A 22,300-nucleotide genomic window follows, 5' to 3' on the forward strand; every position below is an offset into this window, starting at 1 on the left:
TTCGAACCTGCGACCATAGCGGTCGTGCAATTCCAGACTGTAGCGCCTAGAACCGCTCGGCCACCTCTGCCGGCCCTCTTCATCAGAACGGAACTTCTTTCCTCCCACTGCGTCTTTGAGTAGTTCAAACACATGGAAATCACTTGGATCAAGGTCTGGTGAGTATGGTGGATGAGGAAGACACTCAAAATGCAGGTCTATGGTTGTTGCAACCTGCAACTTTTGTACGGGCAGTGTAGGGCCTTGCATTGTCGTGTTGCAAAAGGACACCTGCTGATAGCAACCCACTTCGTTTTGATTTGATTGCAGGCCGCAGATGGTTTTTAAGGAGATCTGTTTATGATGCACTGGTGACAGTGGTCCCTGTAGGGATGTAATGCTCCAAAATGACGTCTTTTTCGTCTCAAGAGAGAGTCAGCATAACCTTCCCTGGTGATGGTTCTGTTCGAAACTCCCTTGATTTTGGTGATGAGGAACGGCGCCATTCCTTGTTCGCTCTCTTCGTTTCCGGTTGGTGGAAGTGAACCCAGGTTTCGTCCCCAGTAACGATTCCTGCAAGGAAGCCATCAGTTTCTCGTTTAAGGCGCCGAAGAAGTTCTTCACAAGCAACGACACGTCGTTCTCTCATTTCAGGAGTCAGCTGCCGTGGCACCCATCTTGCAGACACTTTGTGAAACTGGAGCACATCATGCACAGTGTGGTGTGCTGACCCGTGACTAATCTCTAAACGTGCTGCAGTGTCATTCAGTATCACTCGGCGGTTTTCCTTCAGTATGGCTTCGACTGCTGCAATGTTCTGTGGAGTCACAACTCGTTGTGGCTGACCTGGACGAGGAGCATCTTCCACTGAAGTCACACCATTTGCGAAACTCCTACTCCATTCGTAGACTTGCTGCTGTGACAAACATGCATCACCGTACTGAACCTTCGATCGTCGATGAATTTCAACAGGTTTCAGACCTTCACTACGCAAAATTCGAATAACAGAACGTTGTTCTTCCCTGGTGCAAGTCGCAAGTGGGGCGGCCATCTTTATACTGATACTGCGACGGTATGTGCGCATCTGCACTACGCTGCCTCCTACAGGCCATTCTGCACGCTGTTTGTAGCAGGCTTACCAACTTACAGGATAAAGGCGCGAAATTTCGATTAGTTATTATAAATTTAAGGTTTTCATTTGACTCACCCTCGTACATAGGGACAAGCGCGAATAATTTTGCCCTCTGAGCGCGTAGATTAGGGATGGGTACGCATTCGCTAGCGGCGACTTACGTAGTCGCTGACGGTGACGTCGACGTGGCGGGCGAGTGCGTCGAGAAGGGCGTGCGTGGAGACGCCGCGCAGCCAGGCGTCCCAGTCGAGGCGGAACTGGCAGACGAGCGGCACGTCTGCGAGGCGGTGGGCGCGGAACGCGGGCTCGAAGAAGTCGGCGTCGCCCTGCTGGGGGGCCGGCTCCTCCAGGGGGCGGCACACCGCGTCGGGCAGGCCGCGCAGCCCCACCACCAGCGCCCCCGTGTGCGGTGGGCGGCCGGGTGAGGGCGGCGGCGGGGGCGACGCCGGCGCCGGCGCCTCGCCAGAGTCGTCCTCCCTCTCCCCCTCCTCCTGAGGTATTCGAGGACACTGACTTCAGCCAAACGATGTTAAAATACACTGCTCGTTAAAAAAATTTGAGACGCGCAGGTCGACACGAATTTTAAATTATTAACAGAATGATTTTATTTTATTTTTGTATTTATTTATTTATTTTGCTAAAATATTGTCTAGATAGCTTAATATACCACGTCTGCTATGTCATCCCCATGACGTTATTGTGAAAATTTACGAAACTAGCACGACGATATAAAAAACAAGCGTTGTTGTTGTTGTTGTGGTCTTCAGTCCAGAGACTGGTTTGATGCAGCTGTCCATACTACTCTATCCTGTGCAGGGTTCTTCATCTCCCAGTACCTACTGCAACCTACATCCTTATGAATCTGTTTAGTGCATTCATCTCTTGGGCTCCCTCTACGATTTTTACCCTCCACGCTGCCCTCCAATTCTAAATTGGTGATCACTTGATGCCTCAGAATATGCCCTACCAAGCGATCCGTTCTTCTAGTCAAGTTGTGCCATAAATTCCTCTTCTACCCAATTCTATTCAATTCCTCCTCATTAGTTATGTGATCTACCCATCTAATCTTCAGCAGTCTTCTGTAGCACCACATTTAGAAAGCTTCTATTCTCTTCTTGTCTAAACTATTTATCGTCCATGTGTCATTCTCATACATGGCTACACTCCATACAAATACTTTCAGAAACGACTTCCTGACACACAAATTTATACTCGATGTTAACAAATTTCTCTTCTTCAGAAACGCTTTCCTTGCCATTGCCAGTCTACATTTTATATCCTCTCTACTTCGACCATCATCAGTTATTTTGCTCCCCAAATAGCAAAACTCATATACTACTTTAAGCGTCTCATTTCCTAATCTAATTCCCTCAGCATCTTCCGATTTAATTCGACTACATCCCATTATCCTCGTTTTGCATTTGTTGATGTTCATCTTATAGCCTCCTTTCAAGACACTGTCCATTCCTTTCAGCTGCTCTTTCAGGTCCTTTGCTGTCTCCGACAGAATTACAATGTCATCGGCGAACCTCAACGTTTTTATTTCTTCTCCATGGATTTTAATTCCAACTCCGAATTTTTTTGCTTCCTTTACTGCTTGCTCAATACACAGATTGAATAACAACGCGTATAGGCTACAATCCTGTCTTACTCCCTTCCCAACCATTGCTTACCTTTCATGCCCATCGACTCTTATAACTGCCATCTGGTTCCTGTACAAATTGTAAATAGCCTTTCGCTCCCTGTATTTTACCCCTGCCTCCTTCAGAATTTGAAAGAGAGTATTCCAGTCAATATTGTCAAAAGCTTTCTCTAAGTCTACAAATGCTAGAAACGTAGGTTTGACTTTCCTTAATCTATTTTCTAAGATAAGTCGTAGGGGCAGTATTGCCTCACGTGTTCCATCATTTCTACAGAATCCTAACTCATCTTCCGCGAGGTCGGCTTCTGCCAGTTATTCTATTCAACTGTACAGGATTTGTGTTAAATAACGAAAATATCGGTAAAAGCCATTAAGACAATGTGTTGTGATTATTGCAGTGAAATATTGTAAAATAATATAGAAAAAGAACAATGAAAATTACTGTTAATACGAAAACTACATATTTCAGGTATAATCTGTGAACAAAGATAAAAATGAATACACAGTTCTCTAACGAGGAAGAAAGAGAAAAAACTAACTACTATTCGTTTTGTTCTTGATTGTAGAAGGATGCCATTGACGATTCTAATGAGAATGGTATGTGTTTTTTACTAATACTGTAAGAAAATGCATTCTTATGATAATAATAATTAATCCTATAAATGTGTAAACTTGTATTTTCCTTTCAATAGTGCAGGGAAAGGCGTCCCAGAATTATCACTGAATAAAATGTAGTTTTCATATACTGAGCTGATTTTGTTTCAAAGATGCCGTTACGGGCGAGAAGATAATTTAAGATTTTCATTACGCCACACGGCTTAAAAATAGGAATTCACTCGCTGAGAATTATCTGCTTAAGTGTTTAACTTGAAAGTGAATTAATATTTCATTGCAGAAACAGTTATTGTGTTAGCCTGGACTAGTCAGCACAGATCAGGTCTCACACGATTCACTACATAAAAAATAATTGTAATTTAGATGTAAATAGAAAATAGGTTTCAAAGAATTTTAATCAGTTCTATAACAAGATTTCAATGCGAACCTCACAGAAAGCCCAGAGTCTCTTCTCATTAACAGTCCAATGAAGCTGGTCGGATTTTAATGTGCGAGATATTTGGCTTTGGTACATTTCATGTTTAATACGTTAAACACAAATATGTTAGACTGCTAGAACTCGCAGTTGAAAAGAAATTAACATTACTCGCACAACAATCAAAGCATTTGACGAAATCGTTAAGAGTTTGGTTCGCTTTGTGTTGCAGAGCGGCACTGAGCGACTGCAAATGGCAAAAGGTACGTGAAACATAATATTCTAAGAACGACAGGCCCTCAAAAAACTAAAGTATCTGGGGCCAAGGCCCCCAAGAAAAATAAATTTCTTTTTATTGAAAATAGCAAAGCTCCATTAGGGTGGCTTTAGTGGTGTTGCTCTTTCTAATTTGGAACCTTTCATATCAGAGAACGTCATTACGTGTCAGTAGAATTGAGTATTCATCATTTACACCTGCATTTCCCATTGATACTGAGAGTAAGTCATCTTAATTATATCTTGTGCTACACGAACATTGACAATAACATCATACAGTACGAAGATTAGTACACTGACCAGAAAATTTCGAGACTGGATTATTAAAAAAGAGAGAAACATTAAGATTGTTGTTTTAATCTGCATCTAGGAAAATACCAGACAGTAATGCAATTAAATAAGAACTAATTAAGTATGCATCTCCCACACTGAAATCAAGTTTTCCCAACTGTAATAAATTCCGTACAAATAAGAAAATTTCAGAGGACTGGAAATCAGAAGCAAGACGCAAAAGTGCATCTTGGATGCCCAGTCTCATATCAGTATTTTACCAAGCCAACTTATTAATTACGAAAAAGAGGCCCCTTTTCATATTATCTTATTACAATTTAGGTACTTATTAACTGTATAATTTGTAGGCAGCATTCTCATTGATAATAACTGTGACTATTGCGGAAGTCGATTATTGCTGCTCCTATCCCTTAAAGAGTATGAAAGCCAAAAAGAACACGAAGATTACAGTCTTATGTCAAGTACTGTTTGCACCGAGGTACTGCAATGCTCTGTAATGGAATTTTGTTCTAGATTATGCTCATGGAAATGTATATACAAGAATGTAATTCATTATTATTATTTCGCATCGTTTGGTTCATTTTTAAAGATGTTCCTCTTCATTCCCGCGACTACCCTTAGCCTAAAGACTACACTTATTCCAAATACTGTCGTTTTTTAAAACTATAAAACTGCGAAAGCCTCGCACGGGTCCCCTGGTCCTATTTATTGACAAAAAAGCAGACAGAAGAAGCTGCGAAAACTGTAGGGGCATCTCCCCGCTAATTACGGGCTATAAAATATATTCTAAGACAGTAACACAGAACCCAGCAGTAATTCTTGAAAACATTGTGCTAGAAGTGCAATAGGGTCTTAGAAAAGGTATATGGTACACCGAGTATACGGGCGGTATTAGACATATCATTAAAGAACAAAGAAAGTTCAATAGAGAGACACATCTTCTATTCAAAGACTATGTGATAACTTTCGGTAAAGTAAATAGAGAAAAGCTATGGGACATAATGAATAAAATGAAATACCACCGCACATAATGAAGGTAGTAGAAATCATGAATCAAGGATCAGAAATTAGTATTGCAGGAAATGTACATTGTAAGACAAGGACAAATTTGGGAGTAAGACAATGATGCAGTTTGTCCCCGATTCTTTTTATTATGTGTTTTGACGACATGCTGTGACAATGGACAAGTAAATTAAGTCTTTATACTTACGACTTCAGTAAAAGGAATTATTGTATGACATTACTCTTTTTTGATGATCATGTCGTAATTGCCGATAACAAAAACACACTTCAAAGTGCTGCTCACATTTCATCCACAACAGCTATGTTATATACTCTATTAGTATTTTCAAAGAAAACAATAGTTACGGTTTCAGTTGGCAGGACCCAATTCGCAGCAAAATACGAGGGTTGCCCAGAAAGTAATACACGGCATTTTTTTCCTCAGCCAATACACAATGCTACGAATGTGAAACGTCACGTTATGTGTTATCTGAAGTCTCTTGAGTGAGCGCGCAAAGTTTCTGCCACTTCCAATAGATAGCGTAGCTGCAGGACACTCTCAAAATGGCGTCTGTAGGTGATGCACATTACAAGCAACATACCGTCATTGAGTTTCTCAAAAAAATGTGCAAATGTGTGTAAAATCTTATGGGACTTAACTGCTAAAGTCATCAATCCTTAAGCTTACACACTACTTAACCTAAATTATCCTAAGGACAAACACACACACCCATGCCCGAGGGAGGACTCGAACCCCTGCCGGGACCAGCCGCACAGCCCATGAGTGCAGCGCCTGAGATCGCTCGGCTAATCCCGCCGGCATTGAGTTTCTCACTGCAGAGAAAGAAACTATGGGGAATATTCACAAAGTCTTGGAGCATCTTCTGTCGACAGAAGTATGGTTAGTCGCCGGGCACGGAGGGTGAGGCCATCAGAAGGCGGTTCGTCGGAGCTCCATGATTTGCAGTGATCGGGGAGACCATCCACGGCTGTCACACCTGATATGTTGCAGCGAGCTGATGTTGTCATTCGCGAGGACAGACACATTATGACTCGGCAGTTGGCGCTGCATATGTCAATCAGCAAAGGAAGTGTGGATGCAATTATCCGCACTCTTGGACTTTAAAATGTTTGTGGAAGATGGGTCCCACGGTGTGTAACGGTGGATCACAAATCGCACAGTCAAAAACATTTGTCTTGATTTGTTCCAACGTTTTGTAGCTGGAGGCTTCCTTGTCCTGAATTGTGGCAAGTGATGAAACCTGGGTTCACCATTTTGAGCCCGAAACAAAACGACAGTCGATGGAAAGGCGCCATTCCAACTCCTAAGAGAAAAAAAAAATTCAAAGCAACTGTTCCAGCCGGTAATGTCATGATCACCGTGTCCTGGGACTGTGAAGGTGTTAGTCTCATTTATCTGACGCCAAGAGGCGGTACCATTAATTCAGAAGCATAGGTCAACACATTAAGAAACTAAAGACTCATTTCCGGCGAATTCGGCGCCACAGCAACCCAGGAGACGTTTTGAAGCTCGGCTCAAGACAAGTCTGTGGACTACTGAACACATTGCAAAGCAGGGTTGGACAGGGTCACCCCGTCCACCCTGACCTAGTGCCCTCAGACTTCCACTTGTTTGGGCCATTAAAGAATGCCATTCGTGGGAGACATTTTGAGGACGATGAGGAGGTGATTCACACAGTGATGCACTGGCTCCTCCATCAGGGCAAGCATTGGTACCGACAGGGCAAACACGCCCTTGTTTCGCGCTGGAGGAAGGCCATAAACTGGATGGAGATTACGTGGAAAAGTAGGGTGTGTAGATAAAACACAGTACTTTCGTGTGTATAATTGTCATCATGTCCAATAAAGAATTGTTGAAGAAAAATAAAATGAGATGCAATACTTTATAGCAACCCACATCGTGATAAATGACAAGAAGACGGAAGGTTCTAGGCGCGCAGTCCGGAACCGCACGGCTGCTGCGGTCGCAGGTTAGAATCCTGCCTCGGGCATGGATGTGTGTGATGTCCTTAGGTTAGTTAGGTTTAAGTAGTTCTAAGTTCTAGGGGACTGATGACCACAGATGTTAAGTCCCATAGTGCTCAGAGCCATTTGAACCATTTTTTGAAGACGGAAGGAGTAAACAAGATTATGTTCTTGGCAAATACTACACGGCGTGCTCACGTGCCGATAATCCTTGAAGTTCCACAATCAACTGTGTAGAAACTCAGTGCTGTAACAGGCACCGCCGGCCATGGTGGCCGAGCGGTTCTAGGCGCTTCAGTCTGGAACCGCGTGACCGCTACGATCGTAGGTTCGAATCCTGCCTCGGGCATGGATGTGTGTGATGTCCTTAGGTTAGTTAGGTTTAAGTAGTTCTAAGTTCTAGGGGACTGATGACCACAGATGTTAAGTCCCATAGTGCTCAGAGCCATTTGAACCATTTTTTGAAGACGGAAGGAGTAAACAAGATCATGTTCTTGGCAAATACTACACGGTGTGCTCACGTGCCGATAATCCTTGAAGTTCCACAATCAACTGTGTAGAAACTCAGTGCTGTAACAGGCACCGCCGGCCATGGTGGCCGAGCGGTTCTAGGCGCTTCAGTCTGGAACCGCGTGACCGCTACGATCGTAGGTTCGAATCCTGCCTCGGGCATGGATGTGTGTGATGTCCTTAGGTTAGTTAGGTTTAAGTAGTTCTAAGTTCTAGGGGACTGATGACCACAGATGTGAAGTCCCATAGTGCTCAGAGTCATTTGAACCATTTTTTGATGACGGAAGGAGTAAACAAGATCATGTCCTTGGCAAATACTACACGGTGTGCTCACGTGCCGATAATCCTTGAAGTTCCACAATCAACTGTGTAGAAACTCAGTGCTGTAACAGGCACCGCCGGCCATGGTGGCCGAGCGGTTCTAGGCGCTTCAGTCTGGAACCGCGTGACCGCTACGATCGTAGATTCGAATCCTGCCTCGGGCATGGATGTGTGTGATGTCCTTAGGTTAGTTAGGTTTAAGTAGTTCTAAGTTCTAGGGGACTGATGACCACAGATGTTAAGTCCCATAGTGCTCAGAGCCATTTGAACCATTTTTTGAAGACGGAAGGAGTAAACAAGATCATGTTCTTGGCAAATACTACACGGTGTGCTCACGTGCCGATAATCCTTGAAGTTCCACAATCAACTGTGTAGAAACTCAGTGCTGTAACAGGCACCGCCGGCCATGGTGGCCGAGCGGTTCTAGGCGCTTCAGTCTGGAACCGCGTGACCGCTACGATCGTAGATTCGAATCTTGCCTCGGGCATGGATGCGTGTGATGTCTTTAGGTTAGTTAGGTTTAAGTAGTTCTAAGTTCTAGGGGACTGATGACCACAGATGTTAAGTCCCATAGTGCTCAGAGCCATTTGAACCATTTTTTGAAGACGGAAGGAGTAAACAAGATCATGTTCTTGGCAAATACTACACGGTGTGCTCACGTGCCGATAATCCTTGAAGTTCCACAAACAACTGTGTAGAAACTCAGTGCTGTAACAGGCACCGCCGGCCATGGTGGCCGAGCGGTTCTAGGCGCTTCAGTCTGGAACCGCGTGACCGCTACGATCGTAGGTTCGAATCCTGCCTCGGGCATGGATGTGTGTGATGTCCTTAGGTTAGTTAGGTTTAAGTAGTTCTAAGTTCTAGGGGACTGATGACCACAGATGTTAAGTCCCATAGTGCTCAGAGCCATTTGAACCATTTTTTGAAGACGGAAGGAGTAAACAAGATCATGTTCTTGGCAAATACTACACGGTGTGCTCACGTGCCGATAATCCTTGAAGTTCCACAATCAACTGTGTAGAAACTCAGTGCTGTAACAGGCACCGCCGGCCATGGTGGCCGAGCGGTTCTAGGCGCTTCAGTCTGGAACCGCGTGACCGCTACGATCGTAGGTTCGAATCCTGCCTCGGGCATGGATGTGTGTGATGTCATTAGGTTAGTTAGGTTTAAGTAGTTCTAAGTTCTAGGGGACTGATGACCACAGATGTTAAGTCCCATAGTGCTCAGAGCCATTTGAACCATTTTTTGAAGACGGAAGGAGTAAACAAGATCATGTTCTTGGCAAATACTACACGGTGTGCTCACGTGCCGATAATCCTTGAAGTTCCACAATCAACTGTGTAGAAACTCAGTGCTGTAACAAGCACCGCCGGCCATGGTGGCCGAGCGGTTCTAGGCGCTTCAGTCTGGAACCGCGTGACCGCTACGATCGTAGGTTCGAATCCTGCCTCGGGCATGGATGTGTGTGATGTCCTTAGGTTAGTTAGGTTTAAGTAGTTCTAAGTTCTAGGGGACTGATGACCACAGATGTTAAGTCCCATAGTGCTCAGAGCCATTTGAACCATTTTTTGAAGACGGAAGGAGTAAACAAGATCATGTTCTTGGCAAATACTACACGGTGTGCTCACGTGCCGATAATCCTTGAAGTTCCACAATCAACTGTGTAGAAACTCAGTGCTGTAACAGGCACCGCCGGCCATGGTGGCCGAGCGGTTCTAGGCGCTTCAGTCTGGAACCGCGTGACCGCTACGATCGTAGGTTCGAATCCTGCCTCGGGCATGGATGTGTGTGATGTCCTTAGGTTAGTTAGGTTTAAGTAGTTCTAAGTTCTAGGGGACTGATGACCACAGATGTTAAGTCCCATAGTGCTCAGAGCCGTTTGAACCATTTTTTGAAGACGGAAGGAGTAAACAAGATCATGTTCTTGGCAAATACTACACGGTGTGCTCACGTGCCGATAATCCTTGAAGTTCCACAATCAACTGTGTAGAAACTCAGTGCTGTAACAGGCACCGCCGGCCATGGTGGCCGAGCGGTTCTAGGCGCTTCAGTCTGGAACCGCGTGACCGCTACGATCGTAGGTTCGAATCCTGCCTCGGGCATGGATGTGTGTGATGTCCTTAGGTTAGTTAGGTTTAAGTAGTTCTAAGTTCTAGGGGACTGATGACCACAGATGTTAAGTCCCATAGTGCTCAGAGCCATTTGAACCATTTTTTGAAGACGGAAGGAGTAAACAAGATCATGTTCTTGGCAAATACTACACGGTGTGCTCACGTGCCGATAATCCTTGAAGTTCCACAATCAACTGTGTAGAAACTCAGTGCTGTAACAGGCACCGCCGGCCATGGTGGCCGAGCGGTTCTAGGCGCTTCAGTCTGGAACCGCGTGACCGCTACGATCGTAGGTTCGAATCCTGCCTCGGGCATGGATGTGTGTGATGTCCTTAGGTTAGTTAGGTTTAAGTAGTTCTAAGTTCTAGGGGACTGATGACCACAGATGTTAAGTCCCATAGTGCTCAGAGCCATTTGAACCATTTTTTGAAGACGGAAGGAGTAAACAAGATCATGTTCTTGGCAAATACTACACGGTGTGCTCACGTGCCGATAATCCTTGAAGTTCCACAATCAACTGTGTAGAAACTCAGTGCTGTAACAGGCACCGCCGGCCATGGTGGCCGAGCGGTTCTAGGCGCTTCAGTCTGGAACCGCGTGACCGCTACGATCGTAGGTTCGAATCCTGCCCGGGCATGGATGTGTGTGATGTCCTTAGGTTAGTTAGGTTTAAGTAGTTCTAAGTTCTAGGGGACTGATGACCACAGATGTTAAGTCCCATAGTGCTCAGAGCCATTTGAACCATTTTTTGAAGACGGAAGGAGTAAACAAGATCATGTTCTTGGCAAATACTACACGGTGTGCTCACGTGCCGATAATCCTTGAAGTTCCACAATCAACTGTGTAGAAACTCAGTGCTGTAACAGGCACCGCCGGCCATGGTGGCCGAGCGGTTCTAGGCGCTTCAGTCTGGAACCGCGTGACCTCTACGATCGTAGGTTCGAATCCTGCCTCGGGCATGGATGTGTGTGATGTCCTTAGGTTAGTTAGGTTTAAGTAGTTCTAAGTTCTAGGGGACTGATGACCACAGATGTTAAGTCCCATAGTGCTCAGAGCCATTTGAACCATTTTTTGAAGACGGAAGGAGTAAACAAGATCATGTTCTTGGCAAATACTACACGGTGTGCTCACGTGCCGATAATCCTTGAAGTTCCACAATCAACTGTGTAGAAACTCAGTGCTGTAACAGGCACCGCCGGCCATGGTGGCCGAGCGGTTCTAGGCGCTTCAGTCTGGAACCGCGTGACCGCTACGATCGTAGGTTCGAATCCTGCCTCGGGCATGGATGTGTGTGATGTCCTTAGGTTAGTTAGGTTTAAGTAGTTCTAAGTTCTAGGGGACTGATGACCACAGATGTTAAGTCCCATAGTGCTCAGAGCCATTTGAACCATTTTTTGAAGACGGAAGGAGTAAACAAGATCATGTTCTTGGCAAATACTACACGGTGTGCTCACGTGCCGATAATCCTTGAAGTTCCACAATCAACTGTGTAGAAACTCAGTGCTGTAACAAGCACCGCCGGCCATGGTGGCCGAGCGGTTCTAGGCGCTTCAGTCTGGAACCGCGTGACCGCTACGATCGTAGGTTCGAATCCTGCCTCGGGCATGGATGTGTGTGATGTCCTTAGGTTAGTTAGGTTTAAGTAGTTCTAAGTTCTAGGGGACTGATGACCACAGATGTTAAGTCCCATAGTGCTCAGAGCCATTTGAACCATTTTTTGAAGACGGAAGGAGTAAACAAGATCATGTTCTTGGCAAATACTACACGGTGTGCTCACGTGCCGATAATCCTTGAAGTTCCACAATCAACTGTGTAGAAACTCAGTGCTGTAACAGGCACCGCCGGCCATGGTGGCCGAGCGGTTCTAGGCGCTTCAGTCTGGAACCGCGTGACCGCTACGATCGTAGGTTCGAATCCTGCCTCGGGCATGGATGTGTGTGATGTCCTTAGGTTAGTTAGGTTTAAGTAGTTCTAAGTTCTAGGGGACTGATGACCACAGATGTTAAGTCCCATAGTGCTCAGAGCCATTTGAACCATTTTTTGAAGACGGAAGGAGTAAACAAGATCATGTTCTTGGCAAATACTACACGGTGTGCTCACGTGCCGATAATCCTTGAAGTTCCACAATCAACTGTGTAGAAACTCAGTGCTGTAACAGGCACCGCCGGCCATGGTGGCCGAGCGGTTCTAGGCGCTTCAGTCTGGAACCGCGTGACCGCTACGATCGTAGGTTCGAATCCTGCCTCGGGCATGGATGTGTGTGATGTCCTTAGGTTAGTTAGGTTTAAGTAGTTCTAAGTTCTAGGGGACTGATGACCACAGATGTTAAGTCCCATAGTGCTCAGAGCCATTTGAACCATTTTTTGAAGACGGAAGGAGTAAACAAGATCATGTTCTTGGCAAATACTACACGGTGTGCTCACGTGCCGATAATACTTGAAGTTCCACAATCAACTGTGTAGAAACTCAGTGCTGTAACAGGCACCGCCGGCCATGGTGGCCGAGCGGTTCTAGGCGCTTCAGTCTGGAACCGCGTGACCGCTACGATCGTAGGTTCGAATCCTGCCTCGGGCATGGATGTGTGTGATGTCCTTAGGTTAGTTAGGTTTAAGTAGTTCTAAGTTCTAGGGGACTGATGACCACAGATGTTAAGTCCCATAGTGCTCAGAGCCATTTGAACCATTTTTTGAAGACGGAAGGAGTAAACAAGATCATGTTCTTGGCAAATACTACACGGTGTGCTCACGTGCCGATAATCCTTGAAGTTCCACAATCAACTGTGTAGAAACTCAGTGCTGTAACAGGCACCGCCGGCCAGGGTGGCCGAGCGGTTCTAGGCGCTTCAGTCTGGAACCGCGTGACCGCTACGATCGTAGGTTCGAATCCTGCCTCGGGCATGGATGTGTGTGATGTCCTTAGGTTAGTTAGGTTTAAGTAGTTCTAAGTTCTAGGGGACTGATGACCACAGATGTTAAGTCCCATAGTGCTCAGAGCCATTTGAACCATTTTTTGAAGACGGAAGGAGTAAACAAGATCATGTTCTTGGCAAATACTACACGGTGTGCTCACGTGCCGATAATCCTTGAAGTTCCACAATCAACTGTGTAGAAACTCAGTGCTGTAACAGGCACCGCCGGCCATGGTGGCCGAGCGGTTCTAGGCGCTTCAGTCTGGAACCGCGTGACCGCTACGATCGTAGGTTCGAATCCTGCCTCGGGCATGGATGTGTGTGATGTCCTTAGGTTAGTTAGGTTTAAGTAGTTCTAAGTTCTAGGGGACTGATGACCACAGATGTTAAGTCCCATAGTGCTCAGAGCCATTTGAACCATTTTTTGAAGACGGAAGGAGTAAACAAGATCATGTTCTTGGCAAATACTACACGGTGTGCTCACGTGCCGATAATCCTTGAAGTTCCACAATCAACTGTGTAGAAACTCAGTGCTGTAACAGGCACCGCCGGCCATGGTGGCCGAGCGGTTCTAGGCGCTTCAGTCTGGAACCGCGTGACCGCTACGATCGTAGGTTCGAATCCTGCCTCGGGCATGGATGTGTGTGATGTCCTTAGGTTAGTTAGGTTTAAGTAGTTCTAAGTTCTAGGGGACTGATGACCACAGATGTTAAGTCCCATAGTGCTCAGAGCCATTTGAACCATTTTTTGAAGACGGAAGGAGTAAACAAGATCATGTTCTTGGCAAATACTACACGGTGTGCTCACGTGCCGATAATCCTTGAAGTTCCACAATCAACTGTGTAGAAACTCAGTGCTGTAACAGGCACCGCCGGCCATGGTGGCCGAGCGGTTCTAGGCGCTTCAGTCTGGAACCGCGTGACCGCTACGATCGTAGGTTCGAATCCTGCCTCGGGCATGGATGTGTGTGATGTCCTTAGGTTAGTTAGGTTTAAGTAGTTCTAAGTTCTAGGGGACTGATGACCACAGATGTTAAGTCCCATAGTGCTCAGAGCCATTTGAACCATTTTTTGAAGACGGAAGGAGTAAACAAGATCATGTTCTTGGCAAATACTACACGGTGTGCTCACGTGCCGATAATCCTTGAAGTTCCACAATCAACTGTTTAGAAACTCAGTGCTGTAACAGGCACCGCCGGCCATGGTGGCCGAGCGGTTCTAGGCGCTTCAGTCTGGAACCGCGTGACCGCTACGATCGTAGGTTCGAATCCTGCCTCGGGCATGGATGTGTGTGATGTCCTTAGGTTAGTTAGGTTTAAGTAGTTCTAAGTTCTAGGGGACTGATGACCACAGATGTTAAGTCCCATAGTGCTCAGAGCCATTTGAACCATTTTTCGAAGACGGAAGGAGTAAACAAGATCATGTTCTTGGCAAATACTACACGGTGTGCTCACGTGCCGATAATCCTTGAAGTTCCACAATCAACTGTGTAGAAACTCAGTGCTGTAACAGGCACCGCCGGCCATGGTGGCCGAGCGGTTCTAGGCGCTTCAGTCTGGAACCGCGTGACCGCTACGATCGTAGGTTCGAATCCTGCCTCGGGCATGGATGTGTGTGATGTCCTTAGGTTAGTTAGGTTTAAGTAGTTCTAAGTTCTAGGGGACTGATGACCACAGATGTTAAGTCCCATAGTGCTCAGAGCCATTTGAACCATTTTTTGAAGACGGAAGGAGTAAACAAGATCATGTTCTTGGCAAATACTACACGGTGTGCTCACGTGCCGATAATCCTTGAAGTTCCACAATCAACTGTGTAGAAACTCAGTGCTGTAACAGGCACCGCCGGCCATGGTGGCCGAGCGGTTCTAGGCGCTTCAGTCTGGAACCGCGTGACCGCTACGATCGTAGGTTCGAATCCTGCCTCGGGCATGGATGTGTGTGATGTCCTTAGGTTAGTTAGGTTTAAGTAGTTCTAAGTTCTAGGGGACTGATGACCACAGATGTTAAGTCCCATAGTGCTCAGAGCCATTTGAACCATTTTTTGAAGACGGAAGGAGTAAACAAGATCATGTTCTTGGCAAATACTACACGGTGTGCTCACGTGCCGATAATCCTTGAAGTTCCACAATTAACTGTGTAGAAACTCAGTGCTGTATTAGGCACCGCCGGCCATGGTGGCCGAGCGGTTCTAGGCGCTTCAGTCTGGAACCGCGTGACCGCTACGATCGTAGGTTCGAATCCTGCCTCGGGCATGGATGTGTGTGATGTCCTTAGGTTAGTTAGGTTTAAGTAGTTCTAAGTTCTAGGGGACTGATGACCACAGATGTTAAGTCCCATAGTGCTCAGAGCCATTTGAACCATTTTTTGAAGACGGAAGGAGTAAACAAGATCATGTTCTTGGCAAATACTACACGGTGTGCTCACGTGCCGATAATCCTTGAAGTTCCACAATCAACTGTGTAGAAACTCAGTGCTGTAACAGGCACCGCCGGCCATGGTGGCCGAGCGGTTCTAGGCGCTTCAGTCTGGAACCGCGTGACCGCTACGATCGTAGGTTCGAATCCTGCCTCGGGCATGGATGTGTGTGATGTCCTTAGGTTAGTTAGGTTTAAGTAGTTCTAAGTTCTAGGGGACTGATGACCACAGATGTTAAGTCCCATAGTGCTCAGAGCCATTTGAACCATTTTTTGAAGACGGAAGGAGTAAACAAGATCATGTTCTTGGCAAATACTACACGGTGTGCTCACGTGCCGATAATCCTTGAAGTTCCACAATCAACTGTGTAGAAACTCAGTGCTGTAACAGGCACCGCCGGCCATGGTGGCCGAGCGGTTCTAGGCGCTTCAGTCTGGAACCGCGTGACCGCTACGATCGTAGGTTCGAATCCTGCCTCGGGCATGGATGTGTGTGATGTCCTTAGGTTAGTTAGGTTTAAGTAGTTCTAAGTTCTAGGGGACGTATGACCACAGATGTTAAGTCCCATAGTGCTCAGAGCCATTTGAACCATTTTTTGAAGACGGAAGGAGTAAACAAGATCATGTTCTTGGCAAATACTACACGGTGTGCTCACGTGCCGATAATCCTTGAAGTTCCACAATCAACTGTGTAGAAACTCAGTGCTGTAACAAGCACCGCCGGCCATGGTGGCCGAGCGGTTCTAGGCGCTTCAGTCTGGAACCGCGTGACCGCTACGATCGTAGGTTCGAATCCTGCCTCGGGCATGGATGTGTGTGATGTCCTTAGGTTAGTTAGGTTTAAGTAGTTCTAAGTTCTAGGGGACTGATGACCACAGATGTTAAGTCCCATAGTGCTCAGAGCCATTTGAACCATTTTTTGAAGACGGAAGGAGTAAACAAGATCATGTTCTTGGCAAATACTACACGGTGTGCTCACGTGCCGATAATCCTTGAAGTTCCACAATCAACTGTGTAGAAACTCAGTGCTGTAACAGGCACCGCCGGCCATGGTGGCCGAGCGGTTCTAGGCGCTTCAGTCTGGAACCGCGTGACCGCTACGATCGTAGGTTCGAATCCTGCCTCGGGCATGGATGTGTGTGATGTCCTTAGGTTAGTTAGGTTTAAGTAGTTCTAAGTTCTAGGGGACTGATGACCACAGATGTTAAGTCCCATAGTGCTCAGAGCCATTTGAACCATTTTTTGAAGACGGAAGGAGTAAACAAGATCATGTTCTTGGCAAATACTACACGGTGTGCTCACGTGCCGATAATCCTTGAAGTTCCACAATCAACTGTGTAGAAACTCAGTGCTGTAACAGGCACCGCCGGCCATGGTGGCCGAGCGGTTCTAGGCGCTTCAGTCTGGAACCGTGTGACCGCTACGATCGTAGGTTCGAATCCTGCCTCGGGCATGGATGTGTGTGATGTCCTTAGGTTAGTTAGGTTTAAGTAGTTCTAAGTTCTAGGGGACTGATGACCACAGATGTTAAGTCCCATAGTGCTCAGAGCCATTTGAACCATTTTTTGAAGACGGAAGGAGTAAACAAGATCATGTTCTTGGCAAATACTACACGGTGTGCTCACGTGCCGATAATCCTTGAAGTTCCACAATCAACTGTGTAGAAACTCAGTGCTGTAACAGGCACCGCCAGCCATGGTGGCCGAGCGGTTCTAGGCGCTTCAGTCTGGAACTGCGTGACCGCTACGATCGTAGGTTCGAATCCTGCCTCGGGCATGGATGTGTGTGATGTCTTTAGGTTAGTTAGGTTTAAGTAGTTCTAAGTTCTAGAGGACTGATGACCACAGATGTTAAGTCCCATAGTGCTCAGAGCCATTTGAACCATTTTTTGAAGACGGAAGGAGTAAACAAGATCATGTTCTTGGCAAATACTACACGGTGTGCTCACGTGCCGATAATCCTTGAAGTTCCACAATCAACTGTGTAGAAACTCAGTGCTGTAACAGGCACCGCCGGCCATGGTGGCCGAGCGGTTCTAGGCGCTTCAGTCTGGAACCGCGTGACCGCTACGATCGTAGGTTCGAATCCTGCCTCGGGCATGGATGTGTGTGATGTCCTTAGGTTAGTTAGGTTTAAGTAGTTCTAAGTTCTAGGGGACTGATGACCACAGATGTTAAGTCCCATAGTGCTCAGAGCCATTTGAACCATTTTTTGAAGACGGAAGGAGTAAACAAGATCATGTTCTTGGCAAATACTACACGGTGTGCTCACGTGCCGATAATCCTTGAAGTTCCACAATCAACTGTGTAGAAACTCAGTGCTGTAACAGGCACCGCCGGCCATGGTGGCCGAGCGGTTCTAGGCGCTTCAGTCTGGAACCGCGTGACCGCTACGATCGTAGGTTCGAATCCTGCCTCGGGCATGGATGTGTGTGATGTCCTTAGGTTAGTTAGATTTAAGTAGTTCTAAGTTCTAGGGGACTGATGACCACAGATGTTAAGTCCCATAGTGCTCAGAGCCATTTGAACCATTTTTTGAAGACGGAAGGAGTAAACAAGATCATGTTCTTGGCAAATACTACACGGTGTGCTCACGTGCCGATAATCCTTGAAGTTCCACAATCAACTGTGTAGAAACTCAGTGCTGTAACAGGCACCGCCGGCCATGGTGGCCGAGCGGTTCTAGGCGCTTCAGTCTGGAACCGCGTGACCGCTACGATCGTAGGTTCAAATCCTGCCTCGGGCATGGATGTGTGTGATGTCCTTAGGTTAGTTAGGTTTAAGTAGTTCTAAGTTCTAGGGGACTGATGACCACAGATGTTAAGTCCCATAGTGCTCAGAGCCATTTGAACCATTTTTTGAAGACGGAAGGAGTAAACAAGATCATGTTCTTGGCAAATACTACACGGTGTGCTCACGTGCCGATAATCCTTGAAGTTCCACAATCAACTGTGTAGAAACTCAGTGATGTAACAGGCACCGCCGGCCATGGTGGCCGAGCGGTTCTAGGCGCTTCAGTCTGGAACCGCGTGACCGCTACGATCGTAGGTTCGAATCCTGCCTCGGGCATGGATGTGTGTGATGTCCTTAGGTTAGTTAGGTTTAAGTAGTTCTAAGTTCTAGGGGACGTATGACCACAGATGTTAAGTCCCATAGTGCTCAGAGCCATTTGAACCATTTTTTGAAGACGGAAGGAGTAAACAAGATCATGTTCTTGGCAAATACTACACGGTGTGCTCACGTGCCGATAATCCTTGAAGTTCCACAATCAACTGTGTAGAAACTCAGTGCTGTAACAAGCACCGCCGGCCATGGTGGCCGAGCGGTTCTAGGCGCTTCAGTCTGGAACCGCGTGACCGCTACGATCGTAGGTTCGAATCCTGCCTCGGGCATGGATGTGTGTGATGTCCTTAGGTTAGTTATGTTTAAGTAGTTCTAAGTTCTAGGGGACTGATGACCACAGATGTTAAGTCCCATAGTGCTCAGAGCCATTTGAACCATTTTTTGAAGACGGAAGGAGTAAACAAGATCATGTTCTTGGCAAATACTACACGGTGTGCTCACGTGCCGATAATCCTTGAAGTTCCACAATCAACTGTGTAGAAACTCAGTGCTGTAACAGGCACCGCCGGCCATGGTGGCCGAGCGGTTCTAGGCGCTTCAGTCTGGAACCGCGTGACCGCTACGATCGTAGGTTCGAATCCTGCCTCGGGCATGGATGTGTGTGATGTCCTTAGGTTAGTTAGGTTTAAGTAGTTCTAAGTTCTAGGGGACTGATGACCACAGATGTTAAGTCCCATAGTGCTCAGAGCCATTTGAACCATTTTTTGAAGACGGAAGGAGTAAACAAGATCATGTTCTTGGCAAATACTACACGGTGTGCTCACGTGCCGATAATCCTTGAAGTTCCACAATCAACTGTGTAGAAACTCAGTGCTGTAACAGGCACCGCCGGCCATGGTGGCCGAGCGGTTCTAGGCGCTTCAGTCTGGAACCGTGTGACCGCTACGATCGTAGGTTCGAATCCTGCCTCGGGCATGGATGTGTGTGATGTCCTTAGGTTAGTTAGGTTTAAGTAGTTCTAAGTTCTAGGGGACTGATGACCACAGATGTTAAGTCCCATAGTGCTCAGAGCCATTTGAACCATTTTTTGAAGACGGAAGGAGTAAACAAGATCATGTTCTTGGCAAATACTACACGGTGTGCTCACGTGCCGATAATCCTTGAAGTTCCACAATCAACTGTGTAGAAACTCAGTGCTGTAACAGGCACCGCCAGCCATGGTGGCCGAGCGGTTCTAGGCGCTTCAGTCTGGAACCGCGTGACCGCTACGATCGTAGGTTCGAATCCTGCCTCGGGCATGGATGTGTGTGATGTCTTTAGGTTAGTTAGGTTTAAGTAGTTCTAAGTTCTAGAGGACTGATGACCACAGATGTTAAGTCCCATAGTGCTCAGAGCCATTTGAACCATTTTTTGAAGACGGAAGGAGTAAACAAGATCATGTTCTTGGCAAATACTACACGGTGTGCTCACGTGCCGATAATCCTTGAAGTTCCACAATCAACTGTGTAGAAACTCAGTGCTGTAACAGGCACCGCCGGCCATGGTGGCCGAGCGGTTCTAGGCGCTTCAGTCTGGAACCGCGTGACCGCTACGATCGTAGGTTCGAATCCTGCCTCGGGCATGGATGTGTGTGATGTCCTTAGGTTAGTTAGGTTTAAGTAGTTCTAAGTTCTAGGGGACTGATGACCACAGATGTTAAGTCCCATAGTGCTCAGAGCCATTTGAACCATTTTTTGAAGACGGAAGGAGTAAACAAGATCATGTTCTTGGCAAATACTACACGGTGTGCTCACGTGCCGATAATCCTTGAAGTTCCACAATCAACTGTGTAGAAACTCAGTGCTGTAACAGGCACCGCCGGCCATGGTGGCCGAGCGGTTCTAGGCGCTTCAGTCTGGAACCGCGTGACCGCTACGATCGTAGGTTCGAATCCTGCCTCGGGCATGGATGTGTGTGATGTCCTTAGGTTAGTTAGGTTTAAGTAGTTCTAAGTTCTAGGGGACTGATGACCACAGATGTTAAGTCCCATAGTGCTCAGAGCCATTTGAACCATTTTTTGAAGACGGAAGGAGTAAACAAGATCATGTTCTTGGCAAATACTACACGGTGTGCTCACGTGCCGATAATCCTTGAAGTTCCACAATTAACTGTGTAGAAACTCAGTGCTGTATTAGGCACCGCCGGCCATGGTGGCCGAGCGGTTCTAGGCGCTTCAGTCTGGAACCGCGTGACCGCTACGATCGTAGGTTCGAATCCTGCCTCGGGCATGGATGTGTGTGATGTCCTTAGGTTAGTTAGGTTTAAGTAGTTCTAAGTTCTAGGGGACTGATGACCACAGATGTTAAGTCCCATAGTGCTCAGAGCCATTTGAACCATTTTTTGAAGACGGAAGGAGTAAACAAGATCATGTTCTTGGCAAATACTACACGGTGTGCTCACGTGCCGATAATCCTTGAAGTTCCACAATCAACTGTGTAGAAACTCAGTGCTGTAACAGGCACCGCCGGCCATGGTGGCCGAGCGGTTCTAGGCGCTTCAGTCTGGAACCGCGTGACCGCTACGATCGTAGGTTCGAATCCTGCCTCGGGCATGGATGTGTGTGATGTCCTTAGGTTAGTTAGGTTTAAGTAGTTCTAAGTTCTAGGGGACTGATGACCACAGATGTTAAGTCCCATAGTGCTCAGAGCCATTTGAACCATTTTTTGAAGACGGAAGGAGTAAACAAGATCATGTTCTTGGCAAATACTACACGGTGTGCTCACGTGCCGATAATCCTTGAAGTTCCACAATCAACTGTGTAGAAACTCAGTGCTGTAACAGGCACCGCCGGCCATGGTGGCCGAGCGGTTCTAGGCGCTTCAGTCTGGAACCGCGTGACCGCTACGATCGTAGGTTCGAATCCTGCCTCGGGCATGGATGTGTGTGATGTCCTTAGGTTAGTTAGGTTTAAGTAGTTCTAAGTTCTAGGGGACGTATGACCACAGATGTTAAGTCCCATAGTGCTCAGAGCCATTTGAACCATTTTTTGAAGACGGAAGGAGTAAACAAGATCATGTTCTTGGCAAATACTACACGGTGTGCTCACGTGCCGATAATCCTTGAAGTTCCACAATCAACTGTGTAGAAACTCAGTGCTGTAACAAGCACCGCCGGCCATGGTGGCCGAGCGGTTCTAGGCGCTTCAGTCTGGAACCGCGTGACCGCTACGATCGTAGGTTCGAATCCTGCCTCGGGCATGGATGTGTGTGATGTCCTTAGGTTAGTTAGGTTTAAGTAGTTCTAAGTTCTAGGGGACTGATGACCACAGATGTTAAGTCCCATAGTGCTCAGAGCCATTTGAACCATTTTTTGAAGACGGAAGGAGTAAACAAGATCATGTTCTTGGCAAATACTACACGGTGTGCTCACGTGCCGATAATCCTTGAAGTTCCACAATCAACTGTGTAGAAACTCAGTGCTGTAACAGGCACCGCCGGCCATGGTGGCCGAGCGGTTCTAGGCGCTTCAGTCTGGAACCGCGTGACCGCTACGATCGTAGGTTCGAATCCTGCCTCGGGCATGGATGTGTGTGATGTCCTTAGGTTAGTTAGGTTTAAGTAGTTCTAAGTTCTAGGGGACTGATGACCACAGATGTTAAG

The 22,300-nt window shown here is 46.7% G+C and overlaps 1 protein-coding gene across 1 annotated transcript in view; it reads right to left on the reverse strand.

Moving 5' to 3' along the window:
* Window positions 1-22,300, reverse strand: part of LOC126100818 (uncharacterized) — an 87,669-nt gene that overhangs the window by 25,832 nt on the left and 39,537 nt on the right. The window contains exon 3 of the mRNA XM_049911449.1: window positions 1,273-1,602. Coding sequence (XP_049767406.1) covers window positions 1,273-1,602 — 330 coding nt within the window. The remainder of the gene's footprint in view (window positions 1-1,272; window positions 1,603-22,300) is intronic.

The sequence above is a fragment of the Schistocerca cancellata genome, chromosome 9, assembly GCF_023864275.1.
Source record: "Schistocerca cancellata isolate TAMUIC-IGC-003103 chromosome 9, iqSchCanc2.1, whole genome shotgun sequence".
Taxonomy (NCBI): Eukaryota; Metazoa; Arthropoda; class Insecta; order Orthoptera; family Acrididae; genus Schistocerca; species Schistocerca cancellata.